The 24,167-nt window shown below is 39.7% G+C and overlaps 1 protein-coding gene across 1 annotated transcript in view; it reads right to left on the reverse strand.

The window, feature by feature from the left end:
• The window catches only part of LOC139751284 (RAB11-binding protein RELCH homolog), a 72,680-nt gene that overhangs the window by 17,324 nt on the left and 31,189 nt on the right, over positions 1-24,167 (reverse strand). Inside the window, exons 6-10 of the mRNA XM_071666605.1 lie at positions 23,007-23,187; positions 20,378-21,949; positions 15,931-16,069; positions 10,669-10,829; positions 9,311-9,414 (exon numbers count right to left, since the gene is read on the reverse strand). Of these exons, the coding sequence (XP_071522706.1) occupies positions 9,311-9,414; positions 10,669-10,829; positions 15,931-16,069; positions 20,378-21,949; positions 23,007-23,187 (2,157 nt within the window). The remainder of the gene's footprint in view (positions 1-9,310; positions 9,415-10,668; positions 10,830-15,930; positions 16,070-20,377; positions 21,950-23,006; positions 23,188-24,167) is intronic.

The raw sequence follows: 24,167 nt of genomic DNA on the forward strand, positions 1-24,167 counted from the left end.
TCTTTTAAATTTTTCAATCTAATGCCTATGTATGGACTACATCTGAAACAATACAGCTTACCATCAATATACCATGCTATATCATGGTGAAATTTACATAAAATCTAATGAAAACCGAAAAAAGGTGATGATAAGGACTTACCTAAGCCCGTAAGTTTATGCCTCTTACTATATTAACCAAGCACCCTTATTCAACATGATGTGATGGCTTTACATGCTATACCAGCAATACCCTGTGAAATAGCAACTTTCTAACACTATGAATAAATGCTAAAATTTCCTCTCATCAATGAGAATTATAAATGTTAAAAATACCATGTAAAATGCACGTAAGCTCATACCTGAACATTACTGCAGTGAATTTAGGAAGGAAAGAAGACAGACATAAAACCTTATATCAACTTCTATGAGTTGGGTACCTTCTCCTATTTGTTGGGTGCAATTCATCACAAATGACTGCAAAAGATGTCACATAATTTGAAAAATCTGATGGGCTGCTCCTGGTAAAGCAGTTCAAGCAAGCCATCCACCAGAGGGTTTGTCTCAATCAGAAGGGCCTGCTAAGCTGAGAGAGATCATAATACTTGCTGATAATATCATAATAACTCATCCAAGTACATCAATTAACCCCTCAGCAAAAGGGCCTAAAGTTCCGAGAAATAAGCTTAATTTTCACTCCCTTTCAACCGACAAAACCTTGACATGGGGTAAAGGATCAGTAGTTTGCTTCTGCTGGAAAAAGCAAAATGATGTTGTTGCATTTTGTCCCATGTTGATTAAGAAACTGAACAATGGAATATCTACACTCTTGTGAGTGCAACTGGATAGTTATAAACCAGAAAAGGCTTTGGTGCTCTCCATGATGATCAGGTCATCAACAGATCTGTCACCTGTAACCAATGCAGAAGATAACAATTCCCTTTTGTGATATCTTACAACACTTGTATGTTTCATTATCTCACAACTAAGAATGCAGTCCATCATACAGAGAATTGTCTTACTGGGGAGTTTTACGGTACAGACTGAATATGAGGACCAATGTGGGATCTAGCTGTGTCATGGGTGGCATGAGTCACAGTTCCTATCATGTAATATGAGGACCAATGTGGGATCTAGCTGTGTCATGGGTGGCATGAGTCACAGTTCCTATCATGTAATGAAAACATGGCAACTCCATGTTCAATGATCAAGTTGTGTTATGGACTTTCCCAAGGGAATGACAGAACTGCCTGGCATACATAGTGAGAGTACATGTCACTTTGGATGCGACAAATGGTGTGCCAGGGGAGTTATCCAAAGACAGAGATATCCCTTATGTAGAAAATGGTAGTGATGGGGTAACTGAGTTAAATGTCCTGGATGAGTTCTCAGACAATTATTACTGCAACACCAAGGAGTCAATATCAAGTGAAGATGATCTGCATAATCCTAATGTTTATGTACTTCCTTCTTTAACACCTGATATGCCCTCCTCTGGTGGCATAGAGTTGCTGCTAGTGTTTGCGTGAGTGTGCTTTTGAAATTAAAGCAAGTGAACCTAATCAGACTGAACTTCAGGAAATGATTTCCATGGGGTGTGAGACCCCAGCCTCTGCTAATCTGTGAAATACGCCTGCAAACAGAAAAAGTTCCTGTAACATGTCTAAGAGTTATGACTGTTCTCATGAGCAGAGTGACAGGGGGGGGGGGAAGCAACATGAGCAAAAGTGAAATTTGTCAGAGTAACCTGTCTCAGTTTTCAAGCTCAAAATACCCTTTACCTGACTGTCACATCCCCTTGTTTTCTTCACCCAGGGAGGAGCAGTTAATCTTCCAGTTGTTGAAGTACCAGATAGTACTCTCCTAGAATCTCATGGTGCTAAAGTGAATTCCCCCAGAATACAATGTTTCAAATGTTATGTTTAGAGCATCCTGTGGTAAAGAGCACCAAACCCATCAGCCCCAGTGTCCACCTCTCACCTCGGGAGACAGGTAACCCAGTCAGAACTAAGACTTGTGTCCATCACATAATATTCCATAATGTATGTTACTCCAATTATGTCATTGGGAGGTGGAGAAGGTAAAAATTTCTGCTGGAATTCTGTTTGACCGTACAGAAGAATTTGATAACCTCCAACTAGCATTCAGAATCCTAAGCACTCAGTCTATGGCTTAATAGCTAACCCTGATGGCAATATTCAACTTACACAGTTAAGCCAAAATGCTTAACTCACAGACTCCTGTAGAGTGAAGAGACCAACCAACCTAGACTGACAATCTTTGTATTCCTCATAACTGGCACCTGCCCAGGGATGCTGCTTCTCTACCTTGAGAGCAGATTGAGAGAGAAGGAAGCACTCCACCAACAGCTGTTGCTACCTCTGACTAATATCCATGGAGGCTGCCAATCCAAGCAGCCATGTGTTTCCACTGATCAACCAAAGAAGGTTTGCACAAAAAGGTGTAAACAAGTGAATGGAGAAGGTTGGTAGCCACAGGGTGCCATCTCTGTACTTTGAGTTACCATCTAGGGCCAATGTGGTTTATTGTAGGGTTGTTGGGTTTCTAAAAAAAAAAAAAAAAAAAAGGCATACGTTGACCTCATAAATATCAATATGGTCATCAAGGGTGAAATCTTGTTGGATTAAACCTACAGTGTTCACAAAAGACACTGTCAGCCCTCATGTATTTTCAAGGGCAATACACAGCTAAGATTTATTGTCGGTACAAGTATGACATTCTAAGGGTGAAATCATCATATATATGGTTGTTGAGACTAGTGTTTCTAATAGTGTGAGCACCAGTAATCCTCCTCAGTGTTCCAAGGCTATCTTGAGGGAAGGGTATTCTTTCTTTACTCTTCCTGGTTGCCATTTCATTTTGAGAATTTCACTTCTGGTTACTTGTGTATCTTCTACCTGTACTTCATATTGGGTGGCTGTTACCTTTCTAGGAAGGAGAAAGCCTGAATTATCGACTGAAATAAGAAAATAATGTGGGTACATGTGAGATTTCTAGGTGCACTGGGTGCTCAGGTCGCATAATCAGGCGGCTGCTTTCTAAAATGCCTCATCAGTGCCTCATTTCATTCAGGAGATTAAGTGAACCCTAAGAACTCAGAATACTAAAGGAACAATGACAAAGTACTAAAACATAAGAGTGACGGCACCTTTGAAAATGTATAAGGAAGTGGGCAAGGTTTCTTGCGGACACTGTATTTTCATGTTAACATGATCTCTTGATCCCATAGGGCTCTGTATAGAGGAGACATTACTTACTTATCCAAGTCACATACATATCATTGCCACAATCACAAAATGAATCATCGAACATAATCTTTTATAGTGATCAACATGGCATGGGGAAAAATATGCCTCAGCTGAGGCCAGTTTGGGAAAAAACACTAAAAGGAAAAGAAAGTAGAAATCAGTCAGGGCTCTGCAGGTGTTTGTAGACCTCATTCTTAAAGGAAGAAAGGATATACAATGTGAGATGGACCAAAGAAAGAAGAGAATTCCTTAGCTTAACCATCTGTGGGAAGAAAGAAGTATCATAACAGCCAATCCTTAAGTAGCCAGACTTCACACAGAAACTTTGGAAAGCAGCAGCCTTAGGGGGTGGAGACAAATGCACACAACTCACAAGAACAATGAGCAAAACAATATCTACAGAATAGAAAGAGAGAGCAGCAACATCACAGCATACAGAAGGACAGGGCTGAAGTGACGTGAAACCAGAAGTAATGAGATGGAAGGCCTTTATTCCAATCTAGTTAACAGAGAGGTGGAGGATAAGCCACCCCAGATGTGTGAGCAGTATTCCATTCCTGGGTGAATATAACTCCTGTAGCTGTGAAACAGCGGCTTGCAAGAAAGATAATTACGGCACCTAAACAACACTACCAGCTTTTGGGACGTAGACTTTGTAATGTTGATCAGGTGGATTTCCAGGAGAGAGTGGAGGATATAGTTATGCCCAGCAAGTTTGTTATCAAAGGGTAACTGTGTTGCTTTGATAATGAGCAAAGAGAAACAAATGAATCTTAGAATGAGATATAGGTAGAATATGTGTTTTACCACCGTTAAATTTAACAAGCTTACTGCTTCCCTACTCAGAAATGCTGCACAGGTCCAAACTAAGACAGGAAATATGCTCAATAAAATAATGAGAACGATTATTCGAAGTACGGGGAAAAGCAAGTTGAAGTCTGTAAAGTGGAATCATCACCACAAGAGTGACTAGGGTTAGAGGTAGAGAAGAGACCATTTATTAAAAGAAGAAAAAGAGTAGGAACACCACTATTGATAGATACGAGGGGAAGCTGCTACATTGATGGAATGGTCAGAGAGGAAACCATGCATCAGAGAGCATAGAGAAGCACTGAAACCAAAGAAAGGCAGTGTTTCTAGAAAGCAATGTCTTATGCCATACCCTGTCATATGCTTTAGAGATGTCATGGGCTACAACAAAAATTTCACCAAAATCCCTGAGAGAGGAGGCCCAGAGGTGAAGTCACATAGAACAGATCACCAAGAGACCTAGCTCTGAAAAATCCATAACAGGTGATGTGAAAGAACAAAATAGGATGCTAAAAGTCTGTGAAAGTGAGAGTTTAGGAGAATATCAAAGAAACTGGAGATAGCAGAAGTGAGAGCTATAGGACTATAGAGGGGTTGGAGCAGTAGTCTTTCTTCAGGATGAGTTGTACCAAGGCATATTTCCAAACAGAGGGGAAAGTCTGGGTGTTTAAACAGAGGCAAAATAGGTAAGCAAAGACTGGTGCTATCTCAGAGGCACACTCCCTTAAAACCCAAGGAGGTATGCCAATCTAAGCCTTTCACCATGTCTACTAGGAGTTGGGAGACTACCTGGAAGACTCAACAAAAGAAGAATATATGAGATAGTATGAGTTCAGTGGAAGGAGATAAGAGCAGAGGATTAAAGCTGAATCACTGTACCAAAGAGAGCAGTTCTACCAGTAAGAGAGTTTGCAAACAGATTGATCATGTTGAAAAAGAGGAGAAAAGGCTGAATTACAGTTGTTACAGATGCTTTAGGTTAAGGACCAAAAAGATATGTTAGGAGAAGAGGTCAAGTCAGCACACCTCCTTTTTATGAAAAAGTGCTTGGCTCTTCAAAGAGCAGCTTTGCAACAATTCCAAGTATAAATGAAAGTGGAGCAGGTTTCAGAGGAAGAAAAGAATTTCATGGATGGGTATCATGCCTGGTGGCAACAATGGTCATACTGACATGATAACTTTCCTATGTTTGTCCTTTATATAACTAGTTTTGACATCTCTGGGATAAAAAAAAATTCTACCTCTGTACTTCCTGCATGTTGTAGGTGACTAAAGGGGCAGGAGTTGGGGGGCTAGAAAAAAAACTTCTTGTATTTCACTTTCTAAAAGAGGGAACACAAGAAGCCATGCAGGGAGTGCTCATCCTCCTCAAAGCTCATGTCTAATTGTGTGTGGATGCAACCAAGTTGAAAAGAGAGGAGACATAGGTAGTATGTTTGAGGAAAGAAACCTGGATGTTCAGCCTCTGACTGACACAAAGCTCAAGGATAAAGGGGAAGAATGGTTTGGAAAATTCTTAGGAGTAAAGTCAAGGGTTGGTGCAAGGACAATAGCAAAGGGTGGAGAAGCACTACTCACGAGGCATGAGTTGTGGGAGTGTGTGACAGAGTGTAAGGAAGTAAATTCTAGACTGATGTGGGTAAAACTGAAAGTGGATGGTAAGAGATGGGTGATTATTAGTACTTATGCATCTGGTCATGATAAGAAAGATAGTGAGAAGCAATCATTTGGGGAGCAGCTGATGGAGTGTGTCAACAGTTATGATGTAAGAGACTGGGTATTAGTGATAGCTGATTTGAATGCAAAGGTAAGTAATGCAGCACTTAGGGGTATAATTGGAGCATATAGGGTTTTCAGCAATATGAACAGCTTGTGGAAATGTGTACTGGAAAAGGATTGGTGATTGGGAATACCTGGTTTAAAAAGGGATATACACAAGTATACATATGAGAGTAGGAAAGATGGTCTGCAGGCATTACTGAATTACAATAATTGATAGGCATGTAAAAGAGATACTTTTCCATTTTAATTGTGCTGAGAGGGGAAGCTGGGTTGGATGTCTGATTGCTATCCTGTGGAGGTAAGGGGGAAGATCAAGGTTTTTGGAAAAGAAGAAACAACGTTGGGAAGAAGTGGTGAGAGTAAATGAGCTTGGAAAAGAGACGTGCGAGAAGAAATACCAAGGCAGACTTGAGTGTACAATGGCAAAATATGAGAGTAAATGAAGTAAGGAGACTGGGTGAGAAATGGAAGGTATTTAAGGAAGCAGTGATGATATATGCAAGAGATGAATGTGACATGCAAAAGATGGGAGGTAAACAGATTAGAAAGGGTAATAAGGGGTGGGGTGAAGAAGTAAAGTTGCTTGTGAAAGAGAAAATAGAGGCATTTGAGTGGGCCTTACATGAAAGAATTGCAAATGATTGGATATATAAGAGAAATCAGCATGAGGTCTAAAGGAAGGTGCAGGGTTTGAAAAAGATATCAAATAAGAGTTGGAGTGAGCAAGTCTCAGTAAACTTTAGGTAGAATAAAAAGATGTTCTGGAAGGAGGTAAATAATGTGTGAAAGACAAGAGAACAAATGGTAACATCAGTGAAGGGGGCAAAAGAAGAAGTGATAAAAGGTAGTGATGAAGTGAAGAGGAGATGGAGTCAGTATTTTGAGGGATTCTTAAGTGTGTTTGATGACAGAGTGGCAGATGTAAGGTGTTTTGGTCAGGGTGGTATGTGTAAGATGAAATGCAGTAAGGTGGCTGGAGTACATGGTATTGCCACTAAACTTATCAAGAAAGGGGATGACCAAGTTGCTGACTGGATAGTTAGGATTTTCAGCGCATGTATGGATCATGGTGAGGTGCCTGAGGATTGGCAGAATGCATGTATATTACTACTGCATAAAGGCAAGGGGGTTAAAGGTGTGTTCAAACTACATGGATATAAGTTTGCTGAGTATACCTGTAAGTTGTATAGGAGGGTATTGCTTGAGAGGGTGCAGACATGTACAAAGCATCAGATTGGGGAGGAGCAGTTTAGTTTCAGAAGTGGTAGAGGAAGTGTGGATCAAGTGTTTGCTTTAAAGAATGTGTGACGAATATATACAAAAACAGATGGACTTGTACATGGAATTTATGGATCTGGAGAAGACATATGATGGGGTTGATAGAAATGCTTTGTGGAAGGTCTTAAGAACATATGGTATGGGAGGAAAGCTGCTAGAAGCAGTGAGAAGATTCTATCAAGGGTGTAAGGCTTGTGTACGAGTAGGAAGAGAGGAGAGCAAATGGTTTCAAGTAAAGGCTAGTCTGTGGCAGGGGTGTGTGAGGTCACCATGGTTGTTCAATTTGTTTTTGAAAGGGGTGGTGTGTCAGGTAAATGCAAGAGTCTTGGAGAGAGTGGCAAGTATGCAGTCTACGGAGGATGAGAAGGCCTGGGAAGTGATTACATTGTTGTTTGCTGATGATACAGCAATGGCGACATATTTGTGTGAGAAACTGCAGAGGAGTATCCGAAAGAAGGAAATTGAGAGTAAATGTAAATAAAAGCAATGTTGTTTGGCTTAACATGGCTGAGAAACAGGTCAGTTGGAGTGTGAGTATGAATGGTGAAAAAACTGGAGGAAGTGAGGTGTTTTTGATACCTGGAAGTGGACATGGCAGCGAATGAAACCATGGAAGCAGAAGTGGGTCATATGGTAAGTGAAGGGGCAAAGGTTCTGGGAGTGCTGATGAAAGAGCAGAAAGAGAGATTGTTATCTGGGAGAGCAAAAATGGGTATATTTGAAGGTACAGTAGTCCCAACAATATCATTTGAATGTGAGGCATCTGTATAATGTGCTGAGGAGGGTAGATGTGTTGGAAATTAAATGCTTAAGGACAATATTTGATGTGAGTTGGTTTGATGAAGTAAGAAATGAAAGGGTAAGAGAGAGGTGTGATAACAAACAGAATGCAGTTGAGAGAGAGCTGAAGAGGGTGCGCTGAAATAATTTGGACATATGGAGGGAATAAGTGAGGAAAGGTCAACAAAGATGATATATGTGTCAGAATTGGAGGGAATAAGAAGAACGGTGAGACCAAACTGCAGATGAAAGGATGGAGTGAAAAAGATTTTGAGCACCTGGGGCCTCAACAAGTAGGTAGATGAAAGGCATACATGGGTTAGAGTAAACTGAAATTATCTGGTATACAGGGGTCGACATGCTGTCAATGGACTGAACCAGGGAATGTGAAGCATCTGGGGAAAACCATGGAAAGGTCAGGTCTGTGGGGCCTGATTGTGAATAGGGAGCTGTGGTTTAAGTGCACTGCACATGACAGCTTGAGAATGGATAAGAGTGGATGAAGCCTTTCACTGTCTGCAGGAAATGGCAATTAAATTTGAGAAAAAAAAAAAGAGACAATGACATCAGAAAATTAATGGTTGATTGTAGGAAATGGAGAAGATTTGTATGTAGAGATGGAGTTGTAGTTGAATCAATTGGTTTCTCATGAAGAATCAACTTAACAGGAGAAGACAAATTAAAATACCTGTTTCACTTTTGTAGACTAGACATGAGTTGAGGATGTGTATGAAAGAACATTCAAGTTGTAAGAGTTATGAATAACTGCAGACATATATATACACTGTAGTTCTAAAACTATGGTCTTACCCAGATCAAAGGCAGCAATCACTCTTTCTGCTTAATATATCAATCCACAGCACCACTAAAAACAAAACTTGAGTTAAACTTAACAAATTTTTCATCTACATCTACTTCCGTTCACTCATTTCCAGTTCACTTTCTCAATAATATTTTCAACTAAAATTCCTCTTCATCATATAATCAACACTTCTGCTGAGCTGGCCTGTAATGCAAATTTCACCCCCTTACTGGCCAGTGACTCAACTATAACTATCACTCAAAAGGGGTTTTAGTATTTCATGGATAGACTACAGGCAGAGCAAGATCCTTTCTACTTAAAGGTATGCACTACACAGAGCATCAAGTTCAGCAATTTTGGAAGGTATCATCCAGCTCACCCAGACTGAGCAGGGGTATGAGCAGGCAATTAGCATCCAGCACTGCTGGAATCTTGAAGCTGTCAAGTTCTGGATAACACTATGTGTCAATGGCTTTTGAATCCATCCATCACTTAATATCTCAAACCAATTACTGTTACAGACTAATCCTAGCACAGAGCTTATGAATTCAACATTACAAAAAATATATGGCACAAATGAAAAGTGAAAAGAATTACATTTGTAGCTTACCTTTCTTGTCCCTGGGATGACTGGGCACGCAAGCTGTATTCTCGTATCAAGTCCGTAATGGTTTCCATATTTTCAAATGTTGTAGATCCTAAAGTTTTTTGAAGCTGAAAGAAAATCTTCCATTAGAGAATAAAAAATTATTTGATTGAATTGAAGGGACTAAGAAAACCTTTAAAGTAACAGTAACTCTACTCCCTTACCTGGGACTGATAAACTTTTTGAAGTTTCTCAATCCATCCTTACAAACCCTCTTTCTAGGCACAAAATGCTAAACTGAGCAATTCTATATGCTATAAGATGCTCTGTAATTATCAATCTTGGCACACTAAGTTAAAGTCAGTAGATCTGATCAATCTCTAATCACCCCTCCATTTTTCCATGCAAAATGCTCTATATCATTCTCTGCCATATTTGATACACATTACTTTCAAATGTTAAAGCTTACAATTTCCTATTTTTTTCAATTGAAACTATCACACATCCAAACATACCAAAACCTGCTATGTAACTGTAACTCCATTCCCTTCTACTTGGGACTAATAAAAGGTTTACAATCCATTCACAAAAATCCTTAATCAGGGTATAACACAACAGAGCGAGCAGTTCTCCATGATGCAAATGGTTCACAATTATTCACCTTGCACACTAAGTCAGATAAGTCTCTAATCACCCTTCCAGCTCTGAAGGAGAAATGCCCTACAAAATACTCAATGCAATATTTACTAAACATTACTTCCAATTTTTTCCATTCAAATAAGTATTACACTACATCACATCTCTTCAAAACACACAAAGAATAATATCTTATGTGCACTTACACTTCTTCACCCTATAAACACCCTCAATGTAATTTACCATTCTGCCAAGCTTTAACTTTTGTGAATCAGCTAACAAAATAAAATTACTAAACTGAGAGAATATACAAATTAATTTGATTCAGTCCAGCCTTAGGAAGATCTTTGATCCATGCTCTCTCTATTCCATTTCTCCCCCTGCCATTAACACCACAGATAACTGTCACTTCATCCAACTTTAGTGGGTTGCATACCATCTGAACTTCCCCAGAAGCTTTTCTTTATCCATTCCCTTTGATATTATACTGGTTTATGACACACTTTGTGGCTAGCACTATCAGATCCCATCTTCAATCTCATTTCCAATCAAATAACCAACTAATTCATGCATTACCATACACTTCTAAATACTTTTCATTTTAAATACAGCAATATTCTGCCTTGGTCTACATCCCCATCCTCTCATGTATCACCATCATCATCAGGAGCAATCCTTCCCAAATCATAAGTTCATAACATATGAGAAACAAATCTTCAGGGAGAACATAATGATGATTGTCTTACCTGTGTAAGAGGTGGAAGAACAAAGTGTGCCACTACATGGTCAGCCAAGTGACAGCAAGTAAGGGCTGAGTATGCTTCTAGCAACCCAACTCCAAGTATTACTGCTTCTTCTTCGCTGTGCTTCCCATCCATTGCCAGTCGACACAATCGAGGCAGCAGGACTTTTTAGAAATTAATTCATAGTAATATTTCCTAAATAACAATAATTCATTTTCAATGCTTTCTTGTTTTTCCAGTCCTAACAAGGTAGCATCAAGAACAGATGACTGGAGTGTGAGAAAAAATCCTCACTTTGCTCTTTCTGTTCCTTATCAAGAGACTATCCAGAGGGGGAGGATTTCCAGGCCCCAATTCCTGCCCCTCTTTGTTATCTCTACAACATGCAGGAGATACATGGGAAGTATTCTTTCTCCCCTACCCAGTGATAAATATTTTAACAATTATAAAATGAAAAGATGTGTGTGGGTGGTACTTACAAAAAAGTAGTGCGAGGGAATGGGAGATGTACAAGAGAAAGCAGAGGTTTAAAATACAGGGTAAATCTGAGGGGCTGAGCGAGTATCAGCAATAAGATGTTTTGGAAGCAGGTTAATAGTATCAAAAAAAAAAAAAAGAACAAATGGGAATTACAACAAAGGGGGCAACTGAGGAAGTGGTAACAGAAAGTGATGAGGAAGAGGAAATAGAATGAGTATCATAAAGGACAGTTAAATGTGTTTGATGATAGAGTGGCAGATGTTAGGTGTCTGAATCAGGGAGGTATGTGAAGTGAAATAGTCATGGTAAGTGGTTTGGTGAAGAGACAAAAGGCTACAAAAGCTTTGCACAAGATGAAATGAGGCAAGGCAGCCAGAGTGGATGGTAATGTAGTTGAATTCTTTAAGAAAGGGGGCAGCTGTGTTGTTGTTAGGTTAGTGTATGTATGAATCATGGTAAGGTGCCTGAGGACTGGCAGAATGCATGCATGGTGCCAAAGTATAAAGGACAAAGATGAGTGTTTGAATTACAGAGGTAGGAATTTGTTAAGTGGACCTGATAAGCTGTAAGGAGGAATGTTGATTGAGAGGGTGGTAGCAAGCATAGTGCATCTGACTGAGGAGGAACAATGTGGTTTCAGGAAAGGTAGAGGATGTAAGGATCAGGTGTCTAATTTGAAATGTGTGTGAGAAATACTAAGAAAAACAGAAGGATCTGTAAAAGCCATTTTTGGATCTGGAGAAAGCATATGATAGGGTTGAGAGATGTCCTTTGCAAGAGGTGTTACAATTATACAGTGTGGGAGGAAGGCTATCAGAAACAGTGAGTACTTTTCATCAAAAGAGTAAGGCATGTGTGCAAGGAGGAAGAGAGGAGGGTAAGTAGTTCCAGGTGAAGGTGGGTCTGTGGCAAGGGTGTATGATGTCACCATGGCTATTTACTTTGTTTGTGAATGGGTTGATGAGTCAGGGATATGCATGGATTTTGGAGAGAGGGACAGGTATGCAGTCAGTATGGGGTTAGGGGTCTAAGTGAGTCATTTGTTGTTTGCTGATAAAAGGGGACTGGTGGCAGATTCAAGTGAGAAACTGAACTGTTGGTGTATGAGTTTGGGAAAGTGTGTGAAAGGAGAAAGGTGAGAGTAAGTGTGAATAAAAGCAAGATACTAGGTTTACCAGAGCAAAATGATAGGTTAGTTTGAAGTCGAGTCTGAATGGAGAAAACTTTTAGGAGGTGAAGTGTTTTCAATACCTGGGAGTGGACTGGAACCATGGAAGAGGAGGTAAGTTGAAGGTTGGGTGAAGGGGTGAAGGTTTACTTGAGTTCTCATGAGAAAGACAGACAACAGGAGAACTGATTGGCCCATGACTGGGTTGTCAGGTAAAAAAATAAAATAAAAAAGTTTAACTTGACAAGAAAATGTAATTCCACTCACTAGTTTCTTCAACTATCACTGACTCCCCATTGCTGCACATCAGCCTTTTACTGTTCCCATTACTGCTGTCATTTATAGTCTATTTCTGGCATTTTTCTCAGAGTATACCTGAATTTATATAATATTTGTCTAAACGACCTTTGAAGGTATTTATAGTCTTAGCATTCACTACATCTGACAGTAACTCATTCCAGTGTTCAACACACCTATATGAAAACAAGCTTTTTCCCACATCCATACGACATCTTTTGGCCTTGAGTTTTATTCCATTTGTCCTGGTAACCATAATTTCTTTACTTTGAAAAGATGTTCATGATTTACTTTAACAAACTTGTACAGAATTTTGAACACTTGGACTAAGTCACCATGAAGTCAACAATTTTTAAGGGAGAAGAGATCCAATCATTTTAGCCTTTTCACATGCCAGATTTCTAAGGAATGGGAACAATTTTGTCATGCATCTTTGTACTTGCTCTAACTTTTCCTCACCTTTTTTTATAGTTTGGGGACCAAAACTGGACTGCATATTCACGGTGTGGTCTTACTAGAGGATTATAAAATGTGAGAATTGTTTCTGGTGTCTTGTAATCTATGTTCATGGCTGTGGAACCTAATATTTGGTTGTCCTTTTTACTTGCTGCTTGATACTGTTTAGTGTACTTCAGATTGTTGTTAATGACAACTCCAAGGTCCTTTTCTTCTTTCACATCAGTCAGAAAGTTTCTGAATAGTTTGTAGTCGTAATGTATATTCTTGTATCTAAAGTGCATAACTTTACACTTGTCGACATTAAACTTCATTTGCCATCTGTCTGACCACTCTGCTAGTAAGTGAAGATCTCTATGAATCATTTCGCAGTCTCGCCCATTTACAGCTCGACCTCCTAGTTTAGTATCGTCAGGAAACTTGGAGATCTTACACGAGACCAAATTCTAGATCATTAATGTATATTATGAAAAGAACTCAGCTTAGGACCGACCCCGGTGGCACACCACTCATTACCTCTAGCCAACGTGAGACTTCGCCATTTAATACTACATGCTGCTTTCTTCCGGTAAGCCAGTCTCTGATCTATGCACAGAGTTCTTAACCAATCCCATGTGCTTTGAATTTATGTAAAAGCCTCTTGTGAGGTACTTTACTGAAAGCCTTTTGGAAATCTAAACATACTATATCAGTCGGTACTTCTTCATCTCAATTATGATAAAATGACATTTAAAATATTCCAGCAAATTTGTCAGACAGGATCTTCTATTGCGGAAACCGCATTGGTAGTCCCATGTAATTTTGTGATCTGGAAATGTGACAATTTTATCAAGTATTATATTTTTCCCTCATTTTACCTAACACTGATGTAAGGTTAATTGGTTGGTAATTCAAGGCACACTTTTTGTCTCCTTTTTTATATATATGTGTAACATTTGCTAGTTTCCAGTCAGTTGGGACCTGACCATCCAAGAGAGATTTGTTGAATATTTTTGTTATATGGTATAACAGCTGTCTTCTAACCTCTTTTGAAAATCTTGGAGCTAAGTTATCTGGGCCTTTGGCTTTGTAGGATTTAACTGGTCTAGGTATTTAAGTACTTAAGAGCTCTTTATCTTTCTAAACTTCAACTCTCCTTCATCAGATCCTAGAAACATTTTCACTGGTTGCAGTATTCAAGATGTTTCTTCAATTGTGAATATGGAACTAAAGGAATAATTTAGTATGGTAGCCATTTTTGTGTCGTCAGTAGTTAGTGTGTCAAGTTCGTTTTATAATGATCCAATTCCTTCTTTTACTGTCTTCCTTTGTCTTGTATTTTGAAGAATTCCTCATGATTATTCTTATCTTTCAAGGAAAGTCTTTGTTATTCCACGTGTTTACTGTCTAATGACCTTACACTCTCTTTGGGTTTTGATTACTTCCTGATGATTTTCATCAGTTCCCACTGATTTGAATTTCTTATATTTTTCTTCTTTTGGCAAATCAGTCCGTCTATTCTCCTATTCATCCATGATGGTTTTAAATAAGTACTGCAAATTCTCTTTGTAATTCATGGAATATGGTTATTTTTAATTTCAAGAAGTGTGTTTTTAAAATTATTCCACATTTCCACTACTGTGTGAATGTCAAGAAGTTTTGTCCAATTGGTACTGCAAATTTCGTGTCTAATGTTTTTAAAATTTGCTCGCCTGTAATCTGAGATCAAGAGTTTGCTGTCATATATTTCATAATCTAAATCCATCTCTAATTTAATCAAACTGTGATCGCTGTTTTACAAACTCTCACCTACTTCACAAAAGTTGATTAAGTTTGTGTCACTAGCGAGGACAAGATCAAGAATGTTTTTACCTCTAGTTGGTTTCTTAATTGACTGTTACAGAAAAGCATCTTCATTCAGTTCCATTAGTCTCATTCCCTCTTGGACATCTGTTAATGTGTTCCAGTTTATGTTTGGACTACTGAAGTTTCCTACCATTAAAACCTCTTTACTGTTTACTATAGTTTTGCACAATGGGAGCAATGAGGAATATGTGAAGTCATTATCTGCAAGGGCATAAATGGGTATGTTTGAGAGTACACTAGCCCCAACAATGTTGTATGAAAGTGAGGCATGAGCCATTGATGAGAATGTACAGAAGAGGGAGAACTTGTTGACAATGAAATGTTTGAAGATAGTACATGGGGTTAGTTTGGTTGATCAAGTAAGTAATGACAGGATAGGAGAGAGCTGTGGTAATAAAAAAGTATTACTGAGAGAGCTGAAGAGGGTGTGCTGACATGGATTGGACATATGGGGAGAATGAGAGAGGAGAGATTTAAAAAGAGGATATATGTGTCAAAATTGGAGGGGACTAAGAAACTGGGGAGACCAAGCTGGAGATGGAAGTATGGGAAGAAAAATATTTAAAGTGCTTGGGCTTGAACATGCTGGAGGGTGAAAAGCATGCACAAAAGTGACCTGGAATGATATACAGGGGGAAGATGCTGTGATGAACTGAACCAGAGCATATGGAGTTGCTAGGGTAAACCATGGGAAGGTCTGTGGGGCCTGGTTGGGGACAGTTGGCTGTAGTTTTGGTGCATTACACAAGACAGATAGGGAATGGCTGTGTATGAATGAGGCCTTTTCTTCACCTGTTCTTGGCACTACTTCGCTAATAAAGGAAATGAAGAACAAATATAAAAAAAATAAAACATAAAATGAAACTATTCTTATCATTGCTGAAACAAATTGTCACAGTCATACCAGGTATGAGTATTAATACATAGGCATACTGCACCTATATAAGCATTCTGAACAATGAGAAAAAATGGATTTGCCTTATGTGCCCTTAAACCTTTGTGGCCAGTTGGCTACTTACACTGGTGTATTAGGCGGGGGTGTGCAGTGTGCGCTAGAAGAGAACATGTACGAGCCAAAGCCAACTGAAAGTCCAAGTTCTCCAATACGGATGGATCTTCACAAAGAGTCTCCAGTTGAAGCCACACTTTGTCTAATACCTATAAGAGGGGCCATATGTTATTCTTTCTCTAAAGTTATAACAAAAAATAAACCTTATCAACAAATATACATCTGCATATACAATGCACAATTCATGAGAATTTCGCAAAGAAATTTACTGTTTTGTATTTAAGGCTTTTCACAAAGTATTAGATGAACATATATATGTATTCTTATTTATTTTTTATTTTGCTTTGTCGCTGTCTCCCGCGTTTGTGAGGTAACGCAAGGAAACAGACGAAAGAAATGGCCCAACCCACCCCCATACACATGTATATACATACACATCCACACACACAAATATGCATACCTATACATCTCAATGTACACATATATATACACACACAGACACATACATATATACCCATGCACACAATTCACACTGTCTGCCTTTATTCATTCCCATCTCCACCTCGCCACACATGGAATACCATCCCCCTCCCCCTCATGTGTGCGAGGTAGCGCTAGGAAAAGACAACAAAGGCCCCATTCGTTCACACTCAGTCTCTAGCTGTCATGCAATAATGCCCGAAACCACAGCTCCCTTTCCACATCCAGGCCCCACACAACTTTCCATGGTTTACCCCAGACGCTTCACATGCCCTGATTCAATCCACTGACAGCACGTCAACCCCGGTATACCACATCGATCCAATTCACTCTATTCCTTGCCCGCCTTTCACCCTCCTGCATGTTCAGGCCAAGATCACTCAAAATCTTTTTCACTCCATCTTTCCACCTCCAATTTGGTCTCCCACTTCTCCTCGTTCCCTCCACCTCCGACACATATATCCTCTTGGTCAATCTTTCCTCACTCATTCTCTCCGTGTGCCCAAACCATTTCAAAACACCCTCTTCTGCTCTCTCAACCACGCTCTTTTTATTTCCACACATCTCTCTTACCCTTACATTACTTACTCGATCAAACCACCTCACACCACACATTGTCCTCAAACATCTCATTTCCAGCACATCCACCCTCCTGTGCACAACTCTATCCATAGCCCACGCCTCACAACCATACAACATTGTTGGAACCACTATTCCTTCAAACATACCCATTTTTGCTTTCCGAGATAATGTTCTCGACTTCCACACATTCTTCAATGCTCCCAGAACTTTCGCCCCCTCCCCCACCCTATGATTCACTTTCGCTTCCATGGTTCCATCCACTGCCAGATCCACTCCCAGATATCTAAAACACTTCACTTCCTCCAGTTTGTCTCCATTCAAACTTACCTCCCAGTTGACTTGTCCCTCAACCCTACTGTACCTAATAACTTGCTCCTTTTCACATTTACTCTCAGCTTTCTTCTTTCACACACTTTACCAAACTCAGTCACCAGCTTCTGCAGTTTCTCACATGAATCAGCCACCAGCAGCGAACAACAACTGACTCACTTCCCAAGCTCTCTCATTAACAACAGCCTGCATACTTGCCCCTCTTTCCAAAACTTTTGCATTCACCTCCCTAACAACCCCATCCATAAACAAATTAAACAACCATGGAGACATCATACACCCCTGCCGCAAACCTACATTCACTGAGAGCCAATCACCATGAGATATGGTGGCGAAGGTGAAGATTTGTAAAGGTTTTCAGAAAAGAAGAGAGAATGTTGGGGTGAAAGGAGTGGTAAGAGTAAGTGAGCTTGGGAAGGAGACTTGTGTGAGGAAGTACCAGGAGAGACTGAGCACAGAATGGAAAAAGGTGAGAACAAAGGACGTAAGGGGAGTGGGGGAGGAATGGGAAGTATTTAGGGAAGCAGTGATGGCTTGCGCAAAAGATGCTTGTGGCATTAGAAGCGTGGGAGGTGGGCAGATTAAAAAGGGTAGCGAGTGGTGGGATGAAGAAGTAAGATTATTAGTGAATGAGAAGAGAGAGGCATTTGGACGATTTTTGCAAGAAAATAATGCAAATGACTGGGAGATGTATAAAAGAAAGAGGCAGGAGGTCAAGAGAAAGGTGCAAGAGGTGAAAAAGAGGGCAAATGAGACTTGGGGTGAGAGAGTATCATTAAATTTTAGGGAGAATAAAAAGATGTTTTGGAAGGAGGTAAATAAAGTGCGTAAGACAAGGGAGCAAATGGGAACTTCAGTGAAGGTGGCTAATGGGGAGGTGATAACAAGTAGTGGTGATGTGAGAAGGAGATGGAGTGAGTATTTTGAAGGTTTGTTGAATGTGTTTGATGACAGAGTGGCAGATATAGTGTACTTTTGCCGATGTGATGTGCAAAGTGAGAGGGTTAGGGAAAATGATTTGGTAAACAGAGAAGAGGTAGTAAAAGCTTTGTGGAAGATGAAAGCCAGCAAGGCAGCGGGTTTGGATGGTATTGCAGTGGCATTTACTACAAGAGAAAAGTGACTGTATTGTTGACTGGTAGGTAAGGTTATTTAATGTATGTATGACTCACGGTGAGGTGCCTGAGGATTGGCGGAATGCGTGCATAGTGCCACTGTACAAAGGCAAGGGGGATAAAAGTGAGTGCTCAAATTACAGGGGTATAAGTGTGTTGAGTATTCCTAGGAAATTATAAGATGGTATTGATTGAGAGAGTGAAGGCATGTACAGAGCATCAGATTGGGGAAGAGCAGTGTGGTTTCAGAAGTGGTAGACGATGTGTGGATCAGGTGTTTGCTTTGAAGAATGTATGTGACAAATACTTAGAAAAGCAAATGGATTTGTATGTAGCATTTATGGATCTGGAGAAGGCATATGGTAGAGTTGATAGAGACGCTCTGTGGAAGGTATTAAGAATATATGGTGTGGGAGGCAAGTTGTTAGAAGCAGTGAAAAGTTTTTATCGAGGATGTAAGGCATGTGTACGTGTAGGAAGAGAGGAAAGAGATTGGTTCTCAGTGAATGTAGGTTTGGGGCAGGGGTGTGTGATGTCTCCATGGTCATTTAATTTGTTTATGGATGGGGTTGTTAGGGAGGTGAATACAAGAGTTTTGGAAATAGGGGCAAGTATGCAGTCTGTTGTGGATGAGAGAGCTTAGGAAGTGAGTCAGTTGTTCGCTGATGATACAGCGCTGGTGGCTGATTCATGTGAGAAACTGCAGAAGCTGGTGACTGAGTTTGGTAAAGTGTGTGAAAAAAGAAAGTTACGAGTAAATGTGAATAAGAGCAAGGTTATTAGGTACAGTAGGGTTGAGAGCCAAGTCAACTGGGAGGTAAGTTTGAATGGAGAAAAACTGGAGGAAGTAAAGTGTTTAGATATCTGGGAGTGGATCTGGCAGCGGATGGAACCATGGAAGCGGAAGTGAATCATAGGGTGGGGGAGCGGGCGAAAATTCTGGGAGGCTTGAAGAATGTTTGGAAGTTGAGAACATTATCTCGGAAAGCAAAAATGGCTATGTTTGAAGGAATAGTGGTTCCAACAATGTTGTATGGTTGCGAGGCGTGGGCTATGGATAGAGTAGTGCAGAGGAGGGTGGATGTGCTGGAAATGAGATGTTTGAGGACAATATGTGGTGTGAGGTGGTTTGATAGAGTAAGTAATGTAAGGGTAAGAGAAATGTGTGGAAATAAAAAGAGTGTGGTTGAGAGAGCAGAAGAGGGTGTTTTGAAATGGTTTGGTCACATGGAGAGAATGAATGAGGAAAGATTGACCAAGAGGATATATGTGTCAGAGGTGGAGGGAATGAGGAGAAGTGGGAGACCAAATTGGAGGTGGAAAGATGGAGTGAAAAAGATTTTGAGTGATCAGGGCCTGAACATGCAGGAGGGTGACAGGCGTACAAGGAATAGAGTGAATTGGAACAATGTGGTATACCAGGGTCGACGTGCTGTCAATGGATTGAACCAGGGCATGTGAAGCATCTGGGGTAAACCATGAAAAGTTCTGTGGGGCCTGGATGTGGAAAGGGAGCTGTGGTTTCGGTGCATTATTACATGACAGCTAGAGACTGAGTGTGAACGAATGTGGCCTTTATTGTCTTTTCCTAGCGCTACCTCGCACACATGAGGGGGGAGGGGGTTGTTATTCCATGTGTGGCGGGGTGGCAATGGGAATGAATAAAGGCAGACAGTATGAATTATGTACATGTGTATATATGTATATGTCTGTGTGTGTATATGTATGTGTACATTGAGATGTATAGGTATGTACATTTGCGTGTGTGGACGTGTATATATATACATGTGTATGTGGGTAGGTTGGGCCATTCTTTCGTCTGTTTCCTTGCACTACCTCGCTAACGCGGGAGACAGCGACAAAGCAAAATAAATAAAAATAAATAAATATATATAAATATATAAATGCAACTATGAACCCTTTTAAAAATCAGTTATGTTTAAAACATACCTCAGTATTTGTTGTGGTTGTAATCACAGTAGCCAGAGGATGGACAGCTGAAGCCTTGACTTGCATGTCTGGATCTGTTGCCAGAGTAACTAGAGCTGGAACCACACGTGATCCTAGCGCAGCATCCTCCACACTACCCACTACCACACTCCACAAACCTGCACTACATGCTCTCACCACGCATGATTTGTGGACCAAACATGACCATAAGGCTCCAAGAACAGCTTCCTGGTTACGCTGGGATTGTAATAAGGTGGAGATAGTAACATAAAGAGCATCTGGTTGTGCACGACACAAGGCTAGGATACTGATTTGTCTCGTTAAAAAGACTTCTAGTTCCCCTGGTCTGTCACAGCATCCTTGATTTGATGCAAGAAGAGATACAGTGTACACAACCACCAAAGAACCAGTGAGGCCAGTGTTACCTAGGCGAACTGCTTCCAGAGCAGACTCATCAATGCTAAGATGCTTCAAGAATATAGGAATGATGCTTGATGCTGTTAAGTGAGCCCCTAAACATATAGGCAACTGAGAAAATAACTTTATAAATGCTTGAATAACCGGTACAGCTGAAGCATCAATAAAACACAGTACTTCTACAACTGCTGATATAAACTTCTGGGTAACATATTCAAGCTCCTTCCATGATTTGAACCATTCCTTTGAAACATAGTGGTGAAGTTTACTTAAACCATATTCAGCTTTCGATTTGCTTCCAATTATAACTTCTAATTCTTCCAAGGCACTACAAGCTGATACAGATGTTACAGAAGTAATAGCATTATCTTCATCATCCACTGCTGGGACTGAATTGATAAGCATTGCCAGTATAAATGGAACAGTCTTTATAAGAGCCTCTATCACAGATATAATTGGCTGCTGCCCAGGAACTTGCGCAGCCTGCAAATTTCCCTGTTGCTGCTTGAAAAGCATGGCCAACTGGTTCAGCCGTATTAACAAAGGGTCTAATACATGATTCAACATATTAGTTTCAAGAGCCCACATGGCAAGAGATGAAATGAATAAGTCTATAGCTCTAGGTGATGCTTGAGATCTTACTACCATATGGGATGTGTCTAAACTTGTGTTAGGTATAGAATCTACAACAGTTCCTTGGTTTTCAAGACAATGCAGCAAAGTGTCCACTAAAACAGGTAGCTTGTCTTGGTCATCAAGGAAAGTGACCAAAAGGGCCAGGCTGGTTAGTGCTGCCTCCCTCACCTTAGTCTCCTTCTCACCACCAGGAGCCAGGAGCTGCAACAACATAGAGAGCAACAGAGAATTTCTTAGTGGTGGTGGTGTGTAGGGAGCCAAAGCAGCAGTAGACTTGGCTACAAGTAAGCGACGCTCAACATATTTGTGAGTAAGTTGCTCCCAACACTGTGGCAACAGCTCTGCCTCCAGCTTGGTGGCTCCAAGAACACGAGCAAGACCAACAATCCCAGTTAGAATAGTACTGCACTGTTCTTCATCTGGTCGTTTTATCAAGTTGAACAGCAGGTGAAGTAATCGCTCCCTCTCTCTTCCATCTTTGTGCATAGAAACCCCACAAACCAGGAGTGGCAACAGTTCCTAAAAGAACATGAAGACTTTGTATAAAATTGTGAAGAATTCTATGGATTAAATCTAAGAGTTTCCAATTCATACTGACTTATAAATGCTCTAATATCTCCAGTTTGGCATTCCTAACTTCATCTGCTCCCATAATTTGATACTTGAGAGGTTACAGGTGCTATGTGAAATGGTGTTCATGTGTGCAGATATCTGCCCAGATATCTGTTTATCACCTCGGTCCATTATTTGCTCTATTTTGTATACAAGTTGGTCATGTCCGTTGTGCTTCCTTACTATTTCTGGCATTCAACTAGTCTCAGAGATCCCGTGATGAGTGTAGAGGTGAGAAATGTACAAAAAGAAAGTACGTACATCACACTGATGACTGCACAGAAAGCAATGTTGTAATGAAAGCATACCCATTTTTAATTGAGAAGGGTTTGAAGGAAACACAGTTAAAGAATATGGTGAAATTATACTTCTAACATTTAAATTCCTCTGTAAGCATTTTTACAATGAATTCATATACTCTGTTCTGTTTTGGTGTTACTGTGATTTTTCATATGTCAGTACATCACCATGTACAAGAAAGACCGAGCATCAAATAAATGATTGGATAACACAAGCCTGCACTGAATCCTTTACATTCATTTTTGAAAATATTGAAAAACATTAAAGAATTTAAGAAAATTTAATCAAAGAACGATCTACAACTAATTTCCAAATATCGGTTTGTTATTGTCCTCCATTTGCTTACTGTGGGTATTACAATGAAGAATGAAGGTTTAAAACAAATACACCAACAATGAATGACAAAATTATATGTTCAACATTCCAACTAAATTGTATCTTTAATCATCTTATAACTGATTCTTATACTTTATTCTATTTCTTTGCTGCTATGATTCACTGTCATGTATCGTGTGTAGTGTACATGTATATTTCTAAGATGGAACAAAAGAGCAAAGCCATACAAACAGAATCTGATTTTATAGTTTATGGTAAAATGAACAACAGTAAGTAAAAAGCTTTAGTGAAGAGAGAGAGAAAGCAGCCCAAGAATATTCTTGCTTACCTCACGTTTGGCAAGTATAACATTTGGAGCAATGTTGTGTAATGAGGATGCCACAACATCCAAAAGTTCTTGACTGCCTTGACCAAGCGTTGCCACTTCCGCCTGCACTCGTGAATTTCTACGTACAGTGTGGCAAAGACTGGCTTGCAATATCTGTTCTTCAAAAGCCTCTGGGGGACACCTAAAACATTGTGACTCTGTTAACACTAATAAGCTCTTGTATCTGAGTCATACTGTCAAAACAGCATTATAAAAAATTATCCTTTATCTCCAAATATTCAAACTTTTTGCCAACATTTTTTACTGATATTATTTTTTCCTAAAATATAAATTCGAGTCAAAAGCCTCTTACCAAGAGAAGATAATGAATATGTCCATGTGACTGAGACTTGCCTGCAACATTCATTCCTCAAAAATGTCTAGTGGGCACCTTAAATATTCTGACACTCTAAAGAATGATTAGCTTGTGGACCTGATAAATCCTATACACAATGCATGGCAAATATCAACTTAAAAAACTGCTGAATACTCATACTTTTTGACTAACAATCTTTTACAGGTTGATTTTTTCTACGGAGAAAAAATTCTAGCAACTGGAAAATTAATATCTATCTAACTGTATATATTTTTCATTCTTTTCATACATATATACCATTTCCTGCATTAGCGAGGTAGTATTATCAACAAAGGACTGAGCCTTAGAAGGAATATCCTCACTTGGCTTCCTTCTCTGTTCCTTCTTTTGGACAGATATATCATTTTTCAGTTGTTAAGTACTTCTCCCACCTTAGAGAAGTAGCGTCAGGAACAAAAGAACAATATTCATAACTGCACATATCCACTCTCTTGTTCTCATGCATCAAGTACTAGCAATTGAAAGAAGATAACAAACAGCAGGTCACACCCAATAAAGATCTAAAGATTATGAATTCTACCATCACTGGTTTGAAAACCCATGAACATCCACACAGTTTCAGGCAATTAAGAATATCTATGTGCTCTCAGATATACCTGAAGTGTCTATGAGGAAGCATTCAAATCATGATTATATGGCTCTGAAATAAATGTGGGACTGTGACATAGATGTACAATGACACCATGACTCATATTTCTAAGCATGGAATAATACGTTACATCCAGCTAAAAAAGGCGTCTGTTCAT

The sequence above is a fragment of the Panulirus ornatus genome, chromosome 11 (genome assembly GCF_036320965.1).
Source record: "Panulirus ornatus isolate Po-2019 chromosome 11, ASM3632096v1, whole genome shotgun sequence".
NCBI classification, from domain to species: domain Eukaryota; kingdom Metazoa; phylum Arthropoda; class Malacostraca; order Decapoda; family Palinuridae; genus Panulirus; species Panulirus ornatus.